This window comes from Panthera leo, chromosome D3, assembly GCF_018350215.1.
Source record: "Panthera leo isolate Ple1 chromosome D3, P.leo_Ple1_pat1.1, whole genome shotgun sequence".
Lineage (NCBI taxonomy): Eukaryota > Metazoa > Chordata > Mammalia > Carnivora > Felidae > Panthera > Panthera leo.
Window position 1 is genome coordinate 7870825 of NC_056690.1, and position 23872 is coordinate 7894696.

Genomic DNA, 23872 nt, shown 5'->3' on the forward strand with positions numbered 1-23872 from the left:
CAATGGGCTCTGTGGTGACAGTGCAGAGCCTGCTTGAGATTCTCTTTCTCCCTCTCTCTCTGCCCCTACCCCCTCACATACTCTCTCTCTCTCTCAAAATAAATAAATAAATAAAAATACACTCATATGTATTTATCTTTTTTTATTGAGATATATTTGATACACAACATTGTATAAGTTTAAGGTGTACAACATATTGATTTGATACATTTACATCGTAATGATTGTTATTGTAGCATTAGCTAACAACTCTGTCAAATAGTTATTTCTTCTAGTCTTGCAAACAATTAAGATCTAGCCTCTTACCAAGTTTAATGTTTATAATACTGTCATTGTCTATAATCATTGTGTTGTGTTTTGGTTCTCTTGGACTTATTTATGTGCTAGTTGCCAGTATATACATTTAAATAACATTTCGGGGCAACTGGGTGGCTCAGTTGGTTGGCGTCGAACTTTGACTCAGGTCATGATCTCATGGTTCATGAGTTCGAGCCCCATGTCCAGCTTTGCACTGGCAGTGCAGATCCTGCTTGGGATTCTCTCTTTCTCCCTCTCTCTCTGCCTGTCACCTGTCCTCTCTCTCTCAAAAATAAATAAACATTAAAAAAAAATTTTAATAAATAAAGAACATTTCTCCCATTTCCCTACCTCCCATCCCTGGTAAACATCATTTGACTCTCTGCTCTTATGATTATTTTTAATTCCACATATGAGAGGTATCATACAGTATTTGTCTTTCTTTCTCTGACTTATTTCACTTAGCATAATGTCCTCAAGGTCCATCCATGTTGTTACAAACGTCTTTTCTAGTTAAAAAAAAAAACAAAAAACTCCATCTCTCTACTCCAAAATCAGCCTCCAGAAACAACCTCTCTTTTTCATCACTGTGACCTAGGGAGGTGAATCCACTACCACAGTTAGAGACTTCAACACCCCTCTCTCAGAAATGGACAGATCCAGCAGGCAGAAAATCAGTATATACAAAAAATCAGTATCCGACATGGTTGAACTCAACAACATCATTAACTAACTGGATATAATTGACATCTGTAGACTACTTTTCCGACAACAGCAGAATATACATTTTTTCTCAAGGTCACAATGGAACATTCACCAACACAAACAACATTCTGGGCCATAAAACACACCTTAACAAATTTAAAGAATAGCAATCATACAGTGTCAGTGGAATTAAACTAGAAACCAGTTAAAAAAAAAAAAAAAGATAACAAACCTCCAGCTTTTCTGGTGACCAGCTCCATCACTAGGCGATCTAGGGCCCCACCTAAGTCATTCATTAATATAAATTCAGATGTGCTCAGAAGGGGCCCCTTAAAAATAACAAAATACAGGGGCACCTGGGTGGCTCAGTGGGTTAAGCATCCAACTTCCGCTCCGGTCATAATCTCATGGCTCATGAGGTCAAGCCCTGTGTTGGGCTCTGTGCTAACAACTCAGAGCCTGAAGCCCGCTTTGGAGTCTGTGTCTCCCTCTTTCTCTGCCCTTCTCCTGCTCATGTTCTGTCTCTCTCTTCAAAAAGGAATAAACATTAAAAAAATTTTTTTAAATAACAAAATACATTCCTATCAGGAAATTCCACTGGTTTGGCTCTGTGCCGGGAACCAGGGACAAAGACCAAGTATATTTCTTATTGTACCACACAGACATTTACCAGTAGACATTAGCAATAGGCCTCAGCTATCTCATTCTGCATATGCTCCTAGGCTAACAATATATGAAAAGTAGATCAAGTCAACTTTTCCCATCCTTATGAGAACTGGTGGCAAGTACTAAGCCTCTTTCCAAAGGTTAGAATAAATGCCTTTATTAAATCCCTCATTGTGTGTGGTGTTATGCCATGCTAACTGATTTCAGAGAAAATTAGCTAAACCTTGTCTCTTCTCTAACAGTTTACAATCCAGGGCATACAGGCTGAAGCTCATTCACACTTACAGACAAACTGGACAGACACAATGGAATACACACATGAAGTCAACTCACGAATGGACAAGATAAACATTTAGAGATGGAGATACCCAGATGGTTGAGATAAAAATAGTTGTCTTGAAATATTCCAATTTCAGGCTATGCAACATGAAAAGTTTTCTGTCTTCTCCATCACCACATTCATGTATCATATAAGAATATATGTGCTGGGGGTGCCTGGGTTAGTCAGTTAAGTGACTGACTCCTGATTTAAGCTCAGGTCCTGATCTCACGGTTTGTGGGTTTGAGCCCTGTGTCAGGCTCTGCACTGATAGCGCAGAACTTTCTTGGGATTCTCTCTCTCCCTCTCTCTCTCTCTCTCTGCCACTCCTCCTGCTCACAACATTGTGAATGTACTAAGTGCCACTGAATTGGTCACTTTAAAATGTTTTCAAGTAGCTGTATGCCCAATGTGGGGCTTGAACTCATGATCCCAAGATCAAGAGTCACATGTTCTACCAACTGAGCAGATCAGGGGCTCCTTCAACTCAATTTTTTAAAAAATAAAATGAACAGGGGCGCCTGGGTGGCTCAGTCAGTTAAGCGTCTGACTTCGGCTCAGGTCATGATCTCGCGGTCCGTGAGTCTGAGCCCCATGTTGGGCTCTCTGCTGACTGCTCAGAGCCTGGAGCCTGTTTCGGATTCTGTGTCTCCCTCTCTCTCTGACCCTCCCCCGTTCATGCTCTGTCTCTCTCTGTCTCAAAAGCAAATAAACGTTAAAAAAAAAAAGTGTTAGATAATAAAATAAAATAAAATAAAATAAAATAAAATAAAATAAAAAAGTCTTTCCTTTCATTCTGGCCTTGTCTAAAGTTTGATAAGCTCTTCATTACAGTATTATAGTATTATAGTATAGTATACATCCAAACTGTTTGCTTTCCCCTAATATATTTCTACTCTCAATGCTTATCTACATGTAGAAAATTATTAGCATAATGTTTCCAATTTAATTTCCTCCTTAATGCTTTCTCTGGAAAAAAAAAAGTGAACTGTAATTTATGTTCTTAGGATAATTTGTACTTGGAAAGTAAGAATCAGATCCAGAAGCTTACCATTTTTTTCCCTATTACCTTAGAGTGGCTGTAGTGAAGAGGTTAGTTGAAAATTTACATTCCAAATGGATTCATTATCAAGAGGGGAAAAAATGAGATGTTCAATTTTCTCTCCAAGACTTGTGCTTGGCACCTGTTTGCCAATAGTATTTTTCTGTTTTAATATTTATACTGAGATTTTTGGAGGGGGAAGGAAAGGCAGGAGTGTTTTTCATTTGTGCAAAAGATATTAAGAATCAGGTATATAGTTTTGAAGGTAATCCTAAATCTATGGGGGAAAAGCCCCTAGGTTTTGGAGTTAGTCTCCACTTTCTCTTTGTCTGCCTACCCTCCCCACTCCTTGCCCATTCCTCAAATCTGGTCTATTCCCTTTTCCACCTGAATGATCCCAGACAAAGAGCATTCAGGAAATATGTTGGAATGAATGAATGAATGAATGAATGAGTGAATGTAGATGTGCCAAATGAGTGTTGAAGACTGTTGCTTCATCAGTTCTGGGGAGGAAGAAATCATTCCAGCTGGGGAGGTCAGGCAAAGCTTCAACTCCAGTATGTCTAGGCTTTGGACCTTGATTTAACCTGACCCATGTGCCTGTCATTTTAGTTGTCCTCATGGCTTCTCCTGCAACACTGAGACAAAGTCACACTTCAGGTAAAACCAGAGAAACTAACTGCCTTCCAAACTAATATCAGACCCCTAGGCTTAAGTATGGGAGTTATTTAACATTCTTCTTGATCAACACTAACTCTTTTGTAATATCTTCCTTCAAAATATCTTCAGGAGATCCCTCTTTCTTTCCACTTCTGTCTTTTAAAGATGATTGATATAAATACTGACTGCTGTTTGTACAAATTTGGAAAACACACACAAATATATATATATGTGCTATAGACTGAATGTGCCCCCCCCCCCCTTCATATATTGAAGTCCTAAAGCCTCAATGTGACTGTATTTGGGATAGGGCTTTTAGGGAGTAATTAAGGTTAAACGAAGTCATAAGGGTGAGGCCCTAATCTGATATGAATGATGGCTGAAGAAGAAGAAGAAGAAGAAGAAGAAGAAGAAGAAGAAGAAGAAGAAGAAGAAGAAGAAGAAAGAGGAGGAGGAGGAAGAGGAGAGATACCCCCATCCCCATCCCGGGCCATGTGAGGAAAGCAAGAAGGCAGCTAGTTGCAAAGCAGGAAGAGTGCTTTCACCAGAGACTCAGTCAGCTGGCACCTTGATCTTGGACTTGCCAGTGTCCAGAACTGTGAGAAAATAAATTCCTATTGTTTAAGCCACTGAGTTTATGGTATTTTGTTATGGCAGCCAGAGCTAATACAACATGTAAGAAGATCTGTATTATTCCAGAATCTTCTTTTTTAAATATTTGTTTATTTGAGAGAGAGAGAGAGAGAGAGAGAGAGAGAGAGAGAGAGAGAGAGAATGCGTGGGGGAGGAGCACAGAGAGAGGGGGACACGGAATCCAAAGAAGGCTCCAAGCTCTGCACTGACAGCAATGAGCCTGATGCAGGGCTCGAACTCATGAGCCCTGAGATCATGACCTGAGTCAAAGTCAGACCCTTAACCAACTGAGCCACCCAGGAGCCCCTTATTCCAGAATCTTTTAACCCAAAGGATAACTGGTAACACCATTTCTTTCCAGCTTTTCTTTTCCTTTCTCACCCAACGGCTACCTTTGTAGTCTTGTATATTTGCCGGCTCATGCTCTCCCTTTCTTCCCAAATTACAGCTCTTTTATTGGACTTAAAATGTTTTCATTGATCAAATTCACCCAACTCTGCCTATACTCAAGGTCTTTCTCATCTGGATTCCTTTAGCACGAGGTCAGAAATCTTGTTCAAATCCCTGCAAGAGCATAAATCCACACTAGTAAATTTCGATATAAAATAAAGTTGTAACAATTTGTGTTGATTAGGAAAATGCCTAAATTAGTGAAAAGTCTGAATTATGATAATTTGAAAGAGTGTGATTTCAGCACATTCGAGTTTGTGCAATCATTCTGAATAAGTCAAACAAAATTCAGGAAAATGGGAAATTTGTGGAAATTTGCTTTTATGAGTAGGTAAATATGATTTCCCTTGGATTCAATAAAAAGTTTATGTTTGGACAGTGCTTTAGTGTTTCAAAAATGCTTTGCCTTTATTATTTATTTTGATACTCAGTCTCAGAAGTAGGGGAGGCATGTATTATATTTTCCATTGTAGATAATAAGAAAGCTAGTGACTGACTTGGAAAGTGTCAAAAGTCACCCAGCTTATCAGTTTTTTTTTTATTTTTATTGTATTTTAATTTTTTAACTTTAATTTTTTAAGTTTATTTATTTATTGAGAGAGAGAGAGCGAGAGAGCATGCATACTCATGTAGGGGAGAGGCAAAGAATCCTGATACAGAGCCAGACGTGGGGCTCGAACTCACAAACCACGAGACCATAACCGGAGCTGAAATCAAGAATCAGACACTTAACCAACTGAGCCACCCAGGCACCCTATTAAATGCAATAATAATAACAGCTAATATTTATTATGGTTTACTAAGTCCTAGGCACTATTCTAGGCACTGTATATGTGTCTTATAATAACCCCTGAGGTTTGTACTGTTTTTATTCCCATTTTATGGACAAGAAAATGGAGGCACAGAGGATTAAGTGACTCACCCAAAGCCCCATGATATTAAGTAGTGGGGCCGGCTTCCAACCTAGGCCATCTGAGTACAGAGCCCACATTTCTAACCAGTTCTGAAATGTGGTAGGCTCACCACAGATATTTCAGAAGGGCAGAGATGTTTGCTATATTTCACATAGATTAGGAGGAACCTATTATGGCCTGGTTTGCATGGTTCATTTACCTAGAATTGCATCCCATGCAGGAAGAGAAGAATCCTCAGAACTGATTGTCCAAATAAATGCAGGATCTACGTATTCTTTGTTACTGATGTTTGGCTGTACTCCATTCGTACTTACTCTGCATTTCTGATAGCCCACTTGCACTCATGTGACAATTTTGTTTTCCCAGTTAGATTGCAAGCATCGAGGTGCAGATCTTTTTTTTTTTAATTTTTAAACGTTTATTCATTTTTGAGAGACAGCATGTGAGTGGGGGAGGGGTAGAGAGAGAGAGGGAGACCCAGAATCTGAAGCAGGCTCCAGGCTTTGAGCTGTCAGCACAGAGCGCAATGCAGGGCTCCAACTGTGAGATCATGACCTGAGCCAAAGTCGGACGCTTAACCAACTGAGTCACCTGGGCACCCTGAGGTGCAGATCTTAATGTCTGGTTTCTTGCCATTCAATATATCGCTGTGTTTAAAATTGTTTTTTTACCCTATTGGTTGAGAGCAAACAAGGTAGGAATTAGGAAATCAAGAATCTGAGCTGTATTCTGCCACCAAATAGCTGAGTGACCTCCAGGCCTTGGTTTCAGCATCCTCTAGGTCTCAAGTTAATTTTGAGAAGATCACCAGCAAGTAGCTTTTGTTAGAAAATGCAGAGCCCATACACTTTTTTTATTGTGGTAAAATTCACATAAGATTCACTTTTTTTTAAAGCCATTTTAAAATGCACAATTCAGTGACATTTAGTATATTCACAGTATTGGGCAGCCATCACCACTGTCTAGGTCCAGAACATTTTCTTTTCTTTTTTTTTTTTTTTTTTTAGGTTTATTTAAGTAATCTCTATGCCCAATGTGGGGCTCTAACTCACAACTCTGAAATCAAGAGTCACATGCTTTTTCTTTAAAAAAAAAAAAAAGTTTGGCTGTTTTTTTTTTTAAGTTTCTTTACTTTGAGAGAGAGAGAGAGAGAGAGAGAGAGAGTAAGCCCAATCAGGGGAGGGCCAGAAAGAGAGAGAGAATGCCAAGCAGGTGCAATGCTGTCAGCACAGAGCCCACCTCAGGGCTCGCTCCATCCCACAAACCGTGAGATCATGACTTGAGCTGAAATCAAGAGTTGGACACTTAACCCACTGAGCCACCCAGGTGCCCCTGGAGTCACATGCTTTTCTGACTGAGCCAGGCAGGCACCCTTGTCCAGAACATTTTCACCTGGATATGGAACATCCAGAAAGTAGATTCGTGGTTGGCAGGGATGTGCGAGAGGGGGGAATGAGGAGTGACTAATTAATGAGCATAAGATTTCCTTTTGGGGTGATGAAAATGTCATTGAACTACACACTTAAAATGGTTAATTCCAGGGGTGTCTGGGTGGCTCAATCTGTTGAGTGTCTGACTCTTGATTTCAGCTCAAGTCATGATCCCGGAATCATGGGATTGAGCCCCCGTGTTGGGGTCTGCACTGAACATGGAGCCTGCTTAAGATTCTCTCTCTCTCTCTCTCTCTCTCTCTCTCTCTCTCTCTCCCTCTGCCCCTCTCCCCCACTCACATGCACTCTCTCTTTCAAATAAAAAGAAGTGGTTAATTTCATGTGATATGAATCTCACCTCAATTTTTTTAAAGGAGAGAAATTAAATATAGCCTTATCCGATCAGTGGCAAAGCACTTCAAATGTAGACAGAGATGATTTAGATCAGTTAATGGGACAGACTCTATATGAGACACAGCCTGATGCCCCTGTTATATTTACCACACTGTACCCTGAGTTTTTAATAGCGGAGACCAGTCAGGCCATTCATCAGCTTTGTGTGATGGGACCTTACTTCTCAAAGTGTGGTCAGAGGACCACCAGTCTTAGCATCACGTGGGAGTTTGTGTGTCTTTCAGAATCCTGGATTGCTTCCAACCACCTGAATCAGAATCTGTTTTTTACTGAGATTTTCAGGTCATTTGGATGCACCTTAACGTTTCAGAAGCACTGCTATTGGAACACTGGGGTGGTTCAAACTATCCTACTTTTGGCAACTCAATAGATATAATTTGACTTTTCTTCTGAAGATGCATTGAGGCATGATTATTTGCTGAACTAGTTCTCAGCAGTCTTTCATTAGCGTTCTCCCCTTAAGGCATTGGAAAATTTATTCGCCATCAAAAGACTTACCCATTACTTTTGATGAACTTAGCTTTGGGAAAGAATAAGTCTTGACATTCCAAATCACCTACCAGGGGCTAGAAAAAGTTAGTGTAGCTTCCAAATCAGCAAAGGAGATTGCCTTTGTATGTGAGATGTGGCTGAGTATATTCAAGGAGTGACATGTTTTGGAGTCCCACTTCTTTTTTATTATTATTACATTTATTTATTTTTGAGAGACAGAGAGAGACAGAGTACAAGTTGGGGAGGGGCAGAGAGAGAAGGAGACACAGAATCCGAAGCAGGCTCCAGGCTCTGAGCTGTCAGCACAGGGCCTGACTCGGGGCTCAAACCCACAAACCGCGAGATCATGACCTGAGCTGAAGTTGGACGCTCAGCCAACTGAGCCATCTAGGTGCCCCTAGAGTCCCACTCCTGGAGTGGATTCTAATTGGGTGGTTTTAAAGGTGCTGTTCCTTGGCCTGACGTACCCTGCCTCTCCTCTGTGATTTGGATCTGTCTGTAGCATTTGCTCAGTATTCTACACTTGAAAATCAAAAGATACAAAGTCAACACAATGACAACCATATTCTTCTCTTTTTTTAATGTTTATTTATTTTTGAGAGACAGAGAGAGAGAGAGAGAGAGAGAGACAGAGTGTGAGCAGGCGAGGGGCAGAGAGAGAGAGGGAGACCCAGAATCCAAAGCAGGCTCCAGGCTCTGAGCTGTCAGCACAGAGCCCGATGCGGGGCTCGAACTCACGAACCATGAGGTCATGACCTGAGCCGAAGTCCGATGCTCAACCAACTGAGCCACCCAGGCACCTCACAACCATATTCTTCTGACTAATTTTATGGAAAAATTTGCTTGATTTAACTTTCTGTTAACAAAGACCCAATCATTAGCATATTTGACAAATATTTATTATATGCCAATTACATATATATATGCATATAATTCTGTATATGTATAAATTGTGTGTGTGTGTGTGTGTGTGTGTATATATATATCTCAGATGCTGCTATGCTATGCAGCCATGACCAAAATAAGGGAAATATGCCCAAGTGACATAGAAGTTATCACTGGGTTGTGAAATGATAGCCAATTTTATTTCTTCTGTTTTGTCCTTCTTATGTTTTTCAAGTTTTCTACAATCATGTATTATTTTTATAATCTGAAAAAAATATATAGTTATGTAAACTTAAAAAAAATAAATCCAGGGTCATGCCAATTCAATATCAGTTCAATTTGAAGGTGGGGTAGTGATGTTTAAAGCTGTTAAACTATTATGCTTTTGTTAAAGTTTTTTTATTGCAAAAACTACTTCAGTACTATATATCCTGATCAGGCTAACAAGGTGAGGTATTAATACGTACCTGACAAGACAATTAAAAGTGGAGATTGACCCAGGGTGCCTGGGTGGCTTAGTTGGTTAAGCGTCTGACTCTTGGTTTCAGCTCAGGTCATGATCTCATGTTCGTGGGCTGGAGCCCCACGTGGGATTGAACTCTGTGCTGACAGCTGGTAGCCTCCTAGGGATTCTCTCTCCCTCTTCCTCGGCCTCTCCCCTGTTCAGGGGTGCTCTCTAAATTAATAAATAAATAAATAAACATGTTTAAAAAATTGGAAATTGATCTTATGGCTCTTCCCTGTGTGTGCAACAAGGAACTAGGGACAGATTTTTCATGTGTGCCTTATGGAACCCAGCCCACTTAATTTGCAATAACAATACACCTGTATAAATACACAGATATGCAGTCAAAATGATTGCAAAATTAAATAAGATACACTTCTGAAAAATTAAACGCGAATGATTTTAAAAATCTTTTAGGGACGCCTGGGTGGCTCAATTGGTTGAGTATGTGACTTCGGCTCAGGTCATGATCTTACAGTTTGTGAGTTCAAGCCCCGCCTCGGGCTCTGTGCTGGTAGCTCGGATCCTGGAGCTTGCTTTGGATTCTGTGTCTCCCTCTCTCTCTCTGCCCCTCCCCTGCTCATGCTCTGTCTCTCTCTCCAAAATAAGTAAACATTAAAAATTTTTTTGATTAAAAAAAAAAAGAATAGATAGCCACTGTTCTTTATTTCTAGTCCTCCTAGACATCTCCTTTGGTATCCATCAGTTTTTGCCAGGACTGGTCAGAAGCATCAGTAAACATAATGCGCCTGATAAAAAGGATGATGTTAAAAGTGTTAAAATTCCCAAATCCAGTTTTCATTTCCTTATACTAATGTGAATCCCAGTTTAGGGAGAATTCTAAATTTCTTCTGCTGATTGAAGACTTATCAATAATGCTGTTGTCTATGAGATATTGATTGGGTTGAACAACAGCTTTCCTGAATGCCTGTCCCAAGGGCCATACCTTTCTAGAGGCTGATAGCGGATAGCCAGTCTATAAACACGTCCCATAGATCAGTCTACTTTTCATATACTCTCTGAACAGATGAATCTCATCATTTCTCTAGGATATTGGCTTTCTTCTCTGAAACCTTTCTTTCTCCTTAAAGATGTTCATTCTTTAATTCATTAATTGACAAAATGAAAATACTGAAGAAGTGTTTCTTTCCTGCCTCTCCTTACACATGCAGTGAATAAAATACCTGTTCAAAGAACTTCAGATGAACAGGATATTAGAAACTTTCTCTGGCAACTTAATTGCTTTTGTGGTTCAAGGCCATTAAGAGCCTGAAAATAAAGATTGAAAGAGTCATGCAGGTTTTCAGATTGAATGAGTAATGCTCAGAAGTTCCAGAAGCTTATGGGAAAGATGACCTCCAGTGCTTTGGCTGGGAAGCATGAAACCACTTTGAATTTTCCAACAAACCTGGCTTGACAAAGACTAGCTAATCATTCCTTCAAACTTTAGATCAAGTACACACTATATCCTGAACTCTAGTAGAAATCAGTGTCTTCTATGCTATGGATATGTTTCCAATTTGTTCTGATCAATCTCTGAGACTCCAAAATTAAGTTCTACTTTGATTTCTAATATTAGAACTTTAAAATTTTTTTAATGTTTATTTATATTTGAGAGAGAGAGAGAGAGAGAGAGAGAGAAAGAGAGAGACAAAATACAAGTGGGGTGGGGCAGAGAGAGAGGGAGACACAGAATCCCAAGCAGGCTCCAGGCTCTGAGCTGTCACCACAGAGCCCGAGGCTGAGCTCAAACTCATGAACTGTGAGATCATTACCTAAACTCAAGTCCGACGCTTAACAGACTGAGCCACCCAGGCACCCTCTAACGTTAGGACTTTTTTTTTTTTTTTTTTAAAGTTTATTTATTTATTTTTGAGAGAGAAAAATAGCGAGCAGGGGAGGCGCAGATACAGAGGGAGATAGAATCCCAGGCAGACTTGGGCTGTCAGCACAGAGCCCGACACAGGGCTTGAACTCACAAACTGTCAGATCATGACCCCAGCCGAAAGCAAGAGTCGGACTCTTAACTGACTGAGACATCCAGGCAACCCTAAGATTAGGACGTTTTATTCACAGCTGGTCACAATGTGAAGTGAGATGTATTTGGAGGAAAGGATTAAAAAGGAATGAAGATACTAAGATTACTAAACTTAGGTCATGCTATGGACTAAATTGTGTGCCCCCCAAATTTACATGTTGATGCTTTAACACCCAATGGGAAAGTATTTGGAAGTAATCCAGATTAGATGAGGTCATGAGGGTGGAGCCTCACGAAAGGATAAGATCCTTATAAGAGGAGACACCAGAGAGCTCGAGAGCTCTCCCTAGTTCTGCCGTATGGAGGACATACTGAGAAGGTGGCCATCCGCAAGCCACGAAGAGAGCTCTCACCAGACACTGAATCAGCTGGCACTTTGGTCTTGGGCTTCCCGACCTCTAGAACTCTGAGAAAAAAAATCTTGTTTAAGCCACCTGTCTATGGCATTTTGTTATGGCAGCCTGAGCAAACTAAGCTCGTACATCTTTTTATACAATTGGTTGGTAAGATTAAAAACATAAAAATCAGATCCATTCTTCTTGGACCCAATTTTCCCTTTTGCCTAAATAAACTGAGGTCCAAGGATGGACTCCAAGGGGATGAGAAGGGACTGCTTCTAGTTGATAGCACTTTGGCCCCAATTCTTTAATGCCCCCTGTACCCACACTTGTCACCATGTGAGCTGAGGACTCTAGGAGGGACTTGTCTCTACTTTCTTACACACAGGAGAACATTCTCTGGCGTAGCCTGCCAGAAGAGGAGAGACACATAGAGCCACACTCCAGGGGTCCCAGTCACGGCCATTCATTCCAGATACCCAGTCAGCCAGCCCCCAGATCTATGATGGAGCTCCACCAGGGTTAGCAGAGCTCAGCATTATTGCTGCAGTAGGGAACTACCTTGCCGCTGTTTGGCACTAGATGTTCATTAAATGTCAGAGATCCAGAAACCCCTGCAAACTAAAATGTATGCAATTTTTACAGACCAAGGCATTAACATCCTGCAAAGAAAGAAAAGCAATGAACAAATATAGTTTCTGTTTCTGTTACTGAAAGCAGCCGTTTCTGGAAACTGCCATCTAGTCAAGTATTGAGAGAGAGTCAGGGTATCCTCAAAGAAATGAAAATGATGTGCAAAATGTACTCATATGCTTGTGAAAATTGTGTAATGCATATTATCTCCCGCTTATTAGCACTAAGAGATACGCGAAGTGGTTCAAGCACACAAATGATGAGAGTTGGCAGAAGTGTAAACTCCAACCCCAGTTAATTCATTTGTTCATTGATCCTTCCAGTTGTGGATGGTGAGGTTTCCTTTAGATGAAATAAGAGGTCCAGAGACAACAAGGAGAGTTTCTTTCCCCAGGGAGCGAAGTCAATTCAGGTCATGAGCTTTGAGAAGCTGGAATGTTACCTTGGTCTGGAAATACTTAGTGATGCTTGTCAGGCTAGAGATCAAGTTTCCCCAGCAGCTCAGTTAATTACCCAGAACTTTCTGTATTAATTGAGCTCTGAGACTCTACGTGACTCTCTCAAAGTCGGGGCTCATTTTATTTAATAGGAGTTATTTTCTTTTCTCTCAGCTGGATTTTCCTGGATTATCAAAAGAGATTGTTTATGCATGTATGCAGGAGACCTGGTTCACACATTACATTTTCCTTGCTCAGGGCAATCCGAGCAATTATATGTGTCCTCTAACAAGATGCTTAGAATTGCACAAAAACCACGGTTAGGGGTTGTCATTTTCAGAAGTTTTGGAACCCATCAGCAGGTAAAGCATGTGCTCGGTGACACCACTGGCTTTCCCATCTGTTCTGGGACGTGCAGATGATGTGCCAGCACTTAGCTGCTGGAAAGCTACTGTCTAATGAGCAATGGGGAAAACTGGTTCTCTTTGGCGTACTTCTACTTGCGAGAGTATGGTGTGCAGAGATACAGAAAATCATGAGTACAGTCATCCATTACTCAGAAAAACTTAAAACACCTCGATAATTATTCAGTTCTTTCATAATCATGACATTGCTAATTATGACTCCTGATTAAATAGCAGGCTGGGTTCCTGATGTTCTTTAAAATGTAGAGGTCACCCTCGTTCATTGCTGCTGGGAATGTGAAATGGTGCACCTACAGAAAAGAGTCTGGCAGTTCCTAAAAAAGTTAAACATGGAGTTACTGTATGACCCAGAAATTCCGCTCATAGGAATATACCCAAAAGAGTGGAAGATATATGTTCCCACAAAAATGTGTGCATGAATGTGTGCATGGCTTCACAAGAGCCAAATGATAGTGTAGTCTATCCTTACAGTGGAATATTATTCAGCCTCGAAAAGGAATGAAGTTCTGACATAAGCTACATGGATGAACCTCAGAAATATTAGGCTACGTGAAAGAAGCCAACACAGGGGCACCTGGGTAGCTCAGTCCATTAAGTGCCCGACTCTGGGTTTCAGCTCAGGTCATGACCTCATGGTTTTGGGAGCTCGAGCCTCGAAATGGGCTCTGTGCTGACAGCGCAGAGCCTGCTTAGGATTCTCTGTCTGCCTCTCCCCAACTTGGGCTCTTTCTGTCTCTCTCAAAATAAATACACTTTAAAAAAAAAAAGGAAGTCAACACAAAAGGCCACCGATTGTATGGTTCCATTTATAAGAAGTGTCCAGAATACACAAATCTATAGAGACAGAAAGTAGGTTAGTGGCTTCCAGGACTTGAGGAGAAGGGGAACAAGGAGTGACTGCTAATGGGTCTGGGGTTTCATTTTGGGTCATTGAAATGTTCTGGAATTAGAGGGGCACCTGGGTGGCTCAGTTGGTTAAGCCTCTGACTCTTGGTTTTGGCTCAGGTCATAGTCTCACTGTTTGTGTGTTTGAGTCCCGAATTGGGCTCTGCACTGACAATGTGGAGTCTGCTTGGGATTCTCTCTCTTCCCATCCTTCTGCCCTTCCCCAACGTGTGCTCTCTCTCTTTGTCTCTCTAAATAAACAAATAAACTTTTAGAAATATTCTGGAATTAGATAGTGGTGATGCTTGCAGGTTCCTTTCCCATCCAAACTTTTCATTGCTTTTATTTTTAAATGTTTACTTATTTATTGTTGAGAGGTGGGTAGGGGGGCTCGATGTGGGGCTCGGACTCACGAACCATGAGATCATGACCTGAGCTGAAATCAATAATTGGACGCTTAACTGCTGGAGCCACCCAGGCGCCCTGCAAACCTTTCCTTGTTAATGTGATTGGCTCAAGTTCCAGGTGGCTGCTTGAATCACAGAGCTAGTTGGTTTTAAGGCCAAGACTGGATCCTGGGGAGTCTGATTCCCAGGCCAACTCTCTTTTTGTTTCATCAGTCATGCCAGATTTGCATCACGTTTTCTCTGACTGGCAGGAGAGTATTTGGTGACTGGGGAAGTAAAGGGGACAGTAACTGAATAGCACATAAGATGAGATGAAGGCTCATATAGGAACAAATCAAGGACCCTGAAGGTTTTTCTGGGAACTAAACAGGTCTGACAGGATAAATTGCTTTGCTTTTAGTATTTTCAAATATATATTAATAAAGATGATTTTGGTTGCAAGAGCCAGAAACCTTCCTCAATCGAACTAAAGTGAAAAGCAAACAAAACAAAAGCCCCAAAACAAACTAACAAACATTTGCTAAGTTCTGTGGCTGCTAGCAAAGCCGATGCAGTTCAAGAATGAGTTGCAAGAACTATGGTCTCTTGGGGCGCCTGGGTGGCTCAGTCGGTTAAGCGTCCGACTTCAGCTCAGGTCACGATCTCACGGTCCGTGAGTTCGAGCCCCGCGTCAGGCTCTGGGCTGATGCCTCGGAGCCTGGAGCCTGCTTCCGATTCTGTGTCTCCCTCTCTCTGCCCCTCCCCAGTTCATGCTCTGTCTCTCTCTGTCCCAAAAATAAATAAACGTTAAAAAAAAAAAATTTAAAAAAAAGAACTATGGTCTCAAGGTAGAAACAGAAGTCAGTGTACCACAGCTGTCTATTTCTTTCTCCCCTCCCTCCACCTCAACTCTGCTTGATTCTGTTTCTCTGTGCAAATTGGCCTTGTTCTCTCTTCCTACAGGTTACCTTTATTCTGGCAGCAGAGAATGTGGCATCAACAGCCCCACTTAGCATCCCCAGGAGAAAAAGGGATTCTTCTTTTTCCATGGTCCATATAGCAATCCTGGAGAAGGATCTGATGGGCTCTACTAGGGCCATATGCTCATCCCTATATTCAGACGGGCATGTTCAGTAACTTTGTTCAAATCAAAGACAACACATTTTGGGGATGATAGTAGAGAATGCTCAACACACACACAAAAATAAGCCAAAGTCCACTACAAGTTATAAATCCTTGATTCTTTTGTTGACTTGGAGGGCTGCTTTGAAATGTGAAAGGTGTAGGAGGTCAGCACTCAATTTTCATTTTTCATATTTTTAAACTCTTTTTCAAAAAAAATTTTTTTTTGAGAGATGGAGAGAAAGAGAGTATGGGCACAGCAGAGAAAGAAGGAGGCAGAGGAACCAAAGCAGGCTCCGTGCTGTCAGCCCAAAGCCCAACATGGGGCTCAAAATCTTAAGCCATGATATCATGACCTGAGCTAAAGTCAGATGCTCAAAGAACTGAGCCCCCCAGGTGCTCCCAGCATTCAGTTTTCATAGTTAAAAGTAAGGGAGGCCAGGGGCGCCTGGTGGCTCAGTTGGCTAGGCTTCTGACTCTTGATTTCTGCTCAGGTTATGATCTCACGGTTCGTGAGTTAGAGCCCTGCGTAGGGCTCTGCGCAGATAGCTTGGGATTCTCTCTCTCCCTCTCTCTCTCTCTCTCTGCCCCTCCCCCACTCATGCATGTGTGCCCACCCTCTCGCTCTCAAAATAAACAAACTTAAAAAAAAAAAAGTAAGGGAGGCCAACCACACATCTCTAACAGGATGTCCTTCTTAGTCTCCCAGAGACAGGGTGATTCATCAGGGATTTTTGACTTGTGACCTATGCCACTTTTTTTTTTTCTATGAGGTCAAATAACTAGTTTCTATATTCGCTGCTGTATCCCTAGGCCTTACCACAATGTCTGGCACAGAATAGGTACTCAGAAATATTTTTAGAGTGAATTTTAAGGATTTGAAGCACAGCTGACTCAAAGGAATCTTGGCAATAATGAGCACATACCAGATGTCAGGTGCCTATGTCACTGCAAAGACTGAAAAAACAAAACCGGGTGCCGGCCCTTGAGGCACTCACACAGTCCAATCAGAGGTAGTTACTTATGCAAATCATTGGTAAAAAGAAAAAAAAACCTCAATGTGTAATAAGGCTTGAACAAATTGCTATGAAAATGGGTACATAGGGTGCAGTACATCCCTAACAGTTAAAATGGTTTCAGAATTTTGGTAACATTTAACCACGTTCTTAAAATCAAATATATACAGATGGAAACAGGAATTTCCAACCCAAATGTCCAGGTGAAGCTGCATCAATGGGTAAAGTAGGGTAAATGGGTGACTCGAGCTGCCTTTTAAGAGGCAATAATGAATGGCCAGGACTATTGTGATCTGGGGACAGCATTCCCTGAATAAAGGTGGCTCTTGCTTCTTATATCCAGTTAATTATTACCCCACAGGAATAAACCATGTTGCCAAATATTCTAATTTTTCAAGTGAAGCTGGAAATAGACTTTTTCAGAGGTATCAAATTTCTTAAAATTTTTTTAATGTTTAATGTTTATTTAGTTTTGAGAGAGAGAGAGAGCGAGCGAGCAGGGGAGTGGCAAAGAGAGGGAGACAGAGGATTTGAAGTGGGCTCCAAGCTGACAGCAGAGAGCCTGATGTGGGACTTGAACTCACAAAGTGGGAGATTATGACCTTAGCCAAAGTCAGATGCTTAACCAACTGAGCCACCCAGGCCCCCTGAAATTTCTTAATTTTTAAGTGTTGGCAAACATTATGCAAGACAAAACACGTCTGATGGGCCACATTTGGTTCAGAGGCCACCAGTTTGCAACTTTTAGTCTAGAAGTTCACCACTTTTATGTCCAGCATCTAGAACAGCCTTGAATATAGTAGGAGCTCAGCATATATTTATTGAATAAATAAATGAATGACTCAAAAGTCTTATCAATTTAGAGTAAAATTGTTACTTAGGATTTTTAAACACTTATTTTCCTCTTTACATTCAGTAATGTGTTTCTATTTAGGATTTTAAGGTTGAATAAAAGTTCCACAAATGTCCTTCACCAACTTTTATTCTATGCTATACCCACCATGCAAAAAGATTCTGAGGGAGCTGTGAAATGTTAAGTATGCTTTTTCATTAAAAAAAAAAAAAAAAAAGGGAAGGGGGATGGTTTTACGAAAATAAACTGAGGCAAGGAAAGAAGTTATTTACGAATTAAATTTCCTGCAAAAAGTCAGTTTCCCCCTTTATAAATAAGACACGGTTACATAGGTATTGTATGTGGTGAAATGCACAGTCATATGTTCAAAATATACGTAATTGTATGTGTAACATGTGAAGAGTTCTCACGATATGGCATCAAGGTCTTGTATTCCAAGCTATCAATAACTTCTTTTCTGGCACAGTTATATAGTCTGTATATAACCTGCCTCCTTTTCTGTTTTTGTGAACTAAAACCACATATTCATTCAATACTTATCCAACAAAATAGTGATTGAGACAACAAAAACAAGGCCCTAGGGGATGCTTGGTGGCTCAGTGAGTTAAGTCCTGCGACTTTTGATTTTGGCTCAGGTCATGATCTCACGGTTCTGAGATCAAGCCCTGAATCCAGCTCCACCCTGAGCATCTCTCTCTCTCTCAAAGTAAATGAATAAACCTTAAAAAAACAAAAACAAAAACAAAAACAAAACACCCACAACTCTCCAAAAACAAACACAAGGCACTACTAGGCATAGTGCATGTGTATAGCCAAAGTTGAATAGACATGGTTTTTCTTTCAAGGGTCATAGACACTACTACACAGGCAAATCATTATTAATAATAAGTCAGGCTATAGAGAAGTGTCTTGGGAGAGATATCGATGAATGGAAGGGGAATTGTAATAAATCAGATTTAAAATATTGTCTAGGAATTGATTTTGGAGGGATACAAATGCCAGACTACGGATCTTGTAGTTTATTAGGTAGGAAACAGAGGCTCACTAAATGAAAGTGATGTTACCTTCCATTTCATGTAAGGATGCAAGGTCACTTGCAACCTGACTTGGCTGTCTCCAAATGGCAATTGTGAAGTACTGAGAAAAAAATGCTTCATCATGTCTTAAAAGAGTTTAATGAAACTCTCAAATTTTGAATTTAGAAATTAACATAATGGATCAAATACAAATTTTAAAGGTACAAATTCAATTTTGTTGCTTCGTTTCAAAATTCAATTTTAACTGTTTTCGAATTAAACAAAAGGGCAGTCGCCGCACCACAACCTGTTCAGCTCCGGTTCTGAAGCGTCAGCTCCCTTCCACGGTTCCATCCCAAGTCACCCCGGAACCCGCTCCTTTCATTCGAGTTTCTGTAGGGACTCAGTCTTTAAGTACACCGCCTTTGCCCCACCCTGCGCAGCACCTCTGGACATTCTGATTGGCTGTAGCCCTTCCATGTGCTTTGGTCTGGCTTCTCTGATTGGCCAACGGCGAAGATGCCCGTATCCTGGGCTACAGCGCGGGCGAACTGAGGCCTAGGGCTGGCTGTGGTGTGTTTCAAGCGGGAACCCGGCGGTCGGCCCGGCTCCTGGGCTTAGTCCCGGGGCGCCATGGCCAGCGTCCACGAGAGCCTGTACTTCAACCCCATGATGACCAATGGGGTAGTGCACGCCAACGTGTTCGGCATCAAGGACTGGGTGACTCCGTATAAGATCGCAGTGCTGGTGCTGTTGAACGAGATGGGCCGCACGGGCGAGGGCGCCGTCAGCCTCATGGAGCGGCGGAGGCTCAACCAGCTGCTCCTGCCGCTGTTGCAGGTGAGCGGCCCCCACCGACCGGCTCCCGCTCATTCAGCAAACCTTTTCTGAGCACCTGTTCTGTGCGGGACACCTCACTGGGCCTGGGGGCGCGAGTGTTCATCAGATACTCTTTCAGCCCTGGAGGACCGAAAAAATAAAAATAAATAAAGGAGTTAATACCACCTGCTAACTGAGTGCTTACCATGGGCTAGGCGCTGTTACATGCATTTTTTTCTTGCAAGTTCATATTTGGTTCCAGCATTTATTAGCTGAGTGACTGGGTAGGAGTTATTTTCTGACATCCTGCGTCTTCTATAGAAAGGGGCTACACGTAGTCCTGAGAGTTGGAGACAGATGAATCATACAGACACCTAGAGGACCGCAATAAGTAGTAATAATGACCTATAACTAACATCGAACACTTCCTGTTTGCTAAGCACCTCGCATGTTTTATTTCATTTCGCCGACTCAGGTTATAGTTTCACCACGTACTGGCTGTGTGACTGTGGCAAGTTCTATAATCTACTTGGGTCTTTGGATTCTCTGTAAAAGGAGGACAATGATAGAAACTGTTTGGGGATGGCTGAATTAAATTAGAAGATCCATGGAAAGCACATAGTTTGTGGCACATAGTAAATGCTCAATGTTAACTATTTTCATTTTCATGTATTCTCATAAAGCACGTACCTTCTTTTATATAGGTTGTGGGGTTTTTTGTTTTCATTTATGTGTGTGATTTTATGACTAATGTCTCTCCCTTAGTAGACTAACTTCAATGAGGGCAGTGTTTTATCCTACTTTTGTTCACTCTTATATCCCCACAGCTGAGTAGAGCGCCTAAGTAAACGTGTGGAATAAGTGAAATGGAATAAACCCTGTTGTGGCAGATGTGTGAATTCAGGTGGAGTGGGAGGTCTTAGAAGAAGTGGTACTGAAGGATGAGCACTTGGCTATTGAGCAGTGGTGGCAGAAACAAAGATCTGGAGTCCTGGGCCCCCGCATTATCAATATACTTGACTTTTTACAGTCTATCACCCGTATATTGGGGGAGAGAAGGGGTACTGAGGACCCAGAGGTTAAGTGGCTTGCCCACCTGGTTGAATAAAAGGAATGGGGTCTCTATTACTTGTAGCTCCCAGTCCTAGCCTCATTACTATTATTACAAATACATTTTCCCCACTATTGAAATAAAAGTTATAATACGAAAAGATTTGGTAATAGAGAAAAGAAACAAAACAGTACTTGTGTTTTAACTCACACATCTTTCTGCCTTTGCTCATACCGTGTTTTTTGTCCTAGATTTTCCTTTGGGTTCTTTGTCTGGCTGAATACTATGTGGTGTAGTAACATTCCAACCAGACTCCCAATTCCTTTGCAAAATTTGGCTTTAAACAGTGAATTTTTAAAAATTCATTTTTTAAAGTTTACTTATTTATTTTGAGAGAGAGGGAGAGAGGGAGAGAGAGTGGGGAAGGGGCAGAAAGGGAGGGAGAGGGAGAATCCCAAGCACGCTCTGTGCATGGTCAGTGCAGAGCCCAGTGTGGGTCTCAAACTGAAGAAACTGTGAGATCATGACCTGAGCTGAGATCAAGAGTCTGTTGCTCAACGGACTGAGCCACCCAGGTACCCCCAAATTTGTTAATTTTTAACTACTTAACTAACACACAAAGATTCATTGTAAAAACTTCAGCTGATCCTAAAATTGATGGAGTGAAAGGTTATGGTTCTGCATGGCCTCCAATCCTTTTCCCTTTCAGAGATTATCACTGTTAATGTTTGTTCGACCACAGGCCAGAATGGATCTTTCTAGACCTTTTGCTAAATGCCTGTATATAGATAGATGGAGGCATATGGTTTTAAGTATATATATGTGTGTGCATCCTTTTAATTCTGCTTAAATTTAAAATTTATTTATTTATTTATTTATTTATTTATTTATTTATTTTTTTTTTTACATAAATGTGACTTCTATTCTACAGCTTGCTCCTTTCACTTAACCAGTCTTGGAGACCTTCCCATATCAGTACATTTGAATAGAGCTACCTCATTCTTTTTTTTTTTTTTTTCTTTTTTAAACAGCTGCAGTGTATTCCATAATAAGAAAAGAAACATAACTCCTAACTTTAATTAATATTTAAATACATTTATAATTTATTATAAATTATAGATTAACTCTTTATTAATGGACTTATAGGTGCTTTTCAGTTTTTCTTCATTTCAAACAATGCATGCCGAATGTACCTTCCCTACAAGTGGAATTGCTGGGTTAGCCACATCTGAAATTAGCATATATAGTGTCAACTTACTCTCCAAAAAAGATTCACTGTTTAGTGGTTTTTTGTTTTTTTTTTAGTTTATTTATTTATTTTGAGAGAGGGAGAGAGCAGGCAAGCAAGAGAGTGAGTGAGGGGGGAAGGGCAAAGAGAAAGAGAGAGAGAGAGAGAGAGAGAGAGAGAATCCCAGGCAGGCCCCAAGCCGTCAGCACAGAGTTCAGAGATGCAGGGCTTGATCTCACAACTGTGAGATCACCATTGGAGCTGAAACCAAGAGCTGGACGCCAAACTAAATGAACCACCCAGGCGCCCCCAGTGTTTAGTTTTTAAACCTCAGTTATATTGTAGTTGTCGTCTTCTTCTTTTTTAAAGATTTTATATTTAAGTAATCTCTATACCCAAGGTGGGGCTCAAACTCACAACCCTGACATCAAGAGTCACGTTCCACCAACTGAGCCAGCCAGGCGCCCCTAGATTGTAGTCTTGACAGCTGAGGTTGCATACTCCTTGTCTCTACTGGTATGTTTTATGGACTTGGGCGCATAGTATGTCTGCCTACCTTACAAGGTTTGGGGAAGGATCAAGTAAGATTATGTTTGTGAAAAATAGGACACCTACGTTTGTATAATGTCTTCCAGTTTATGAAGCACTTAGCCTTTTTTTACTCTTTCTGGCACAAGCAAGGGAGATGGTTATTATTATCTCCGTTTTACTGATGAAGGAAACTAGGGCTCAGAGAGGCTACAGCTTTGCCATGATTACAAAATTAGGAAGGAAAGAACAGCAGGTCCTCAGACTACAGGGTCTCTGTTTTGTTCCCATTTTAAACTATTCCGCAGATGAAACAAGAATGCTATGCAAATGTAAAGTATTACTTTAGTGCTTTAGTTTAGTTTTTTTTTTTTTTCTTCCTGATTTGAGATTTCATGTTTGGAATAATTGTTAAAGCAGAGAGAAATTCATGTTTACAACTGTTTATCATTCTCCAGCTCCTTAAAATTTATCCATAACCTCCCTATCTCCTTTACCCAGGGCCCAGATATTACACTGTCTAAACTATACAAGTTAATTGAAGAATCTTGTCCCCAGCTGGCAAATTCAGTACAGATCAGGTAAGCTTCCTTTTCTTCTGTATATATGAGAATATGTTTACGTAGATGAAAATTAGAGAAGTGCACATGGTAATGAATTCTCTAAAAACATATCTTTGTAAGTCTCAGTAAACAAAAACTCAGTTTTCCTAAGAACTTTACTTTTTTCTTAATGGTTTTTATTTTATTTTAATTTTTTTTAAAGTTTATTTATTTTTGAGAGAGAGAGAGACACAGTGCAAGTGGAGGAGGGGCAGAGAAAGAGGGAGACAGAATCCGAAGCAGGCTCCAGGCTCTGAGCTGTCAGCACAGAGCCTGACACGGGGCTTGAACCCATGAACACTTAACCGACTGAGCCATCCAGGCGCCACGTTTTTTATTTGTTTTTGAGAGAGAGTACAAGCCGGGAAGGGGCAGAGAGAGAAGAGGACAGAGGATCTGAAGCAGGCTCTGCACTGACAGCAACAAGCCTGATGGGCAGCTCGAACTCACGAACCGTGAGATCATGACCTGAGCTATGAAACCAAGAGTTGGACCCTTAATTGACTGAGCCACCCAGGTGCCCCTACTTTTTTTTTTTTTTTTGAAAAATGGTAGTTAACATTAAACCTATTTCAAAATTTATTTTTCTGTATGGATCTACCTTGTTCTTTTATTTGCTGCAGGGAATTCCATTTTGCTAGCTGATGTGTTACTCTGACAGGTTTTATGATGAAAACGGTGATACTTTTCAGAATAATGGGAGTGACATTTTGAATTATCAAGTTTGTTTTATGTGCCACCATTTTCTATGAATCTCTGAATTGCTTTTAAAATAGATTTATTGGAGATAATTGTGGAATGTGAAACATGGAAGATGTTTAAAGGGCCTTCCTAAAATGTGCACCTCAATTTTCTCTTTCAGAATCAAACTGATGGCTGAAGGCGAATTGAAAGATATGGAACAATTTTTTGATGACCTGTCAGATTCTTTTTCTGGAACTGAACCAGAGGTTCACAAAACGAGTGTAGTAGGTATGAAGCTCTTCTAAGGAGAGCAGAGAATATTTTCATTGAAGTGAGCAGCTTTCTAAATCACATCTGTCATCACTCTGCTATCTCTGAACAAACACAGTGGGACGTGTT

The 23872-nt window shown here is 40.9% G+C and overlaps 1 protein-coding gene across 2 annotated transcripts in view; it reads left to right on the forward strand.

Annotated features, from left to right (window-relative positions):
* The first annotated feature begins 19097 nt into the window (after positions 1 to 19097).
* The window catches only part of ANAPC5 (anaphase promoting complex subunit 5), a 43813-nt gene continuing 39038 nt past the window's right edge, over positions 19098 to 23872 (forward strand). For both annotated transcript variants that reach the window (XM_042910956.1, XM_042910957.1), the window contains exons 1-3: positions 19098 to 19401; positions 22689 to 22768; positions 23652 to 23761. In XM_042910956.1, the coding sequence (XP_042766890.1) occupies positions 19195 to 19401; positions 22689 to 22768; positions 23652 to 23761 (397 nt within the window). In that variant the 5' untranslated portion in view covers positions 19098 to 19194. The remainder of the gene's footprint in view (positions 19402 to 22688; positions 22769 to 23651; positions 23762 to 23872) is intronic.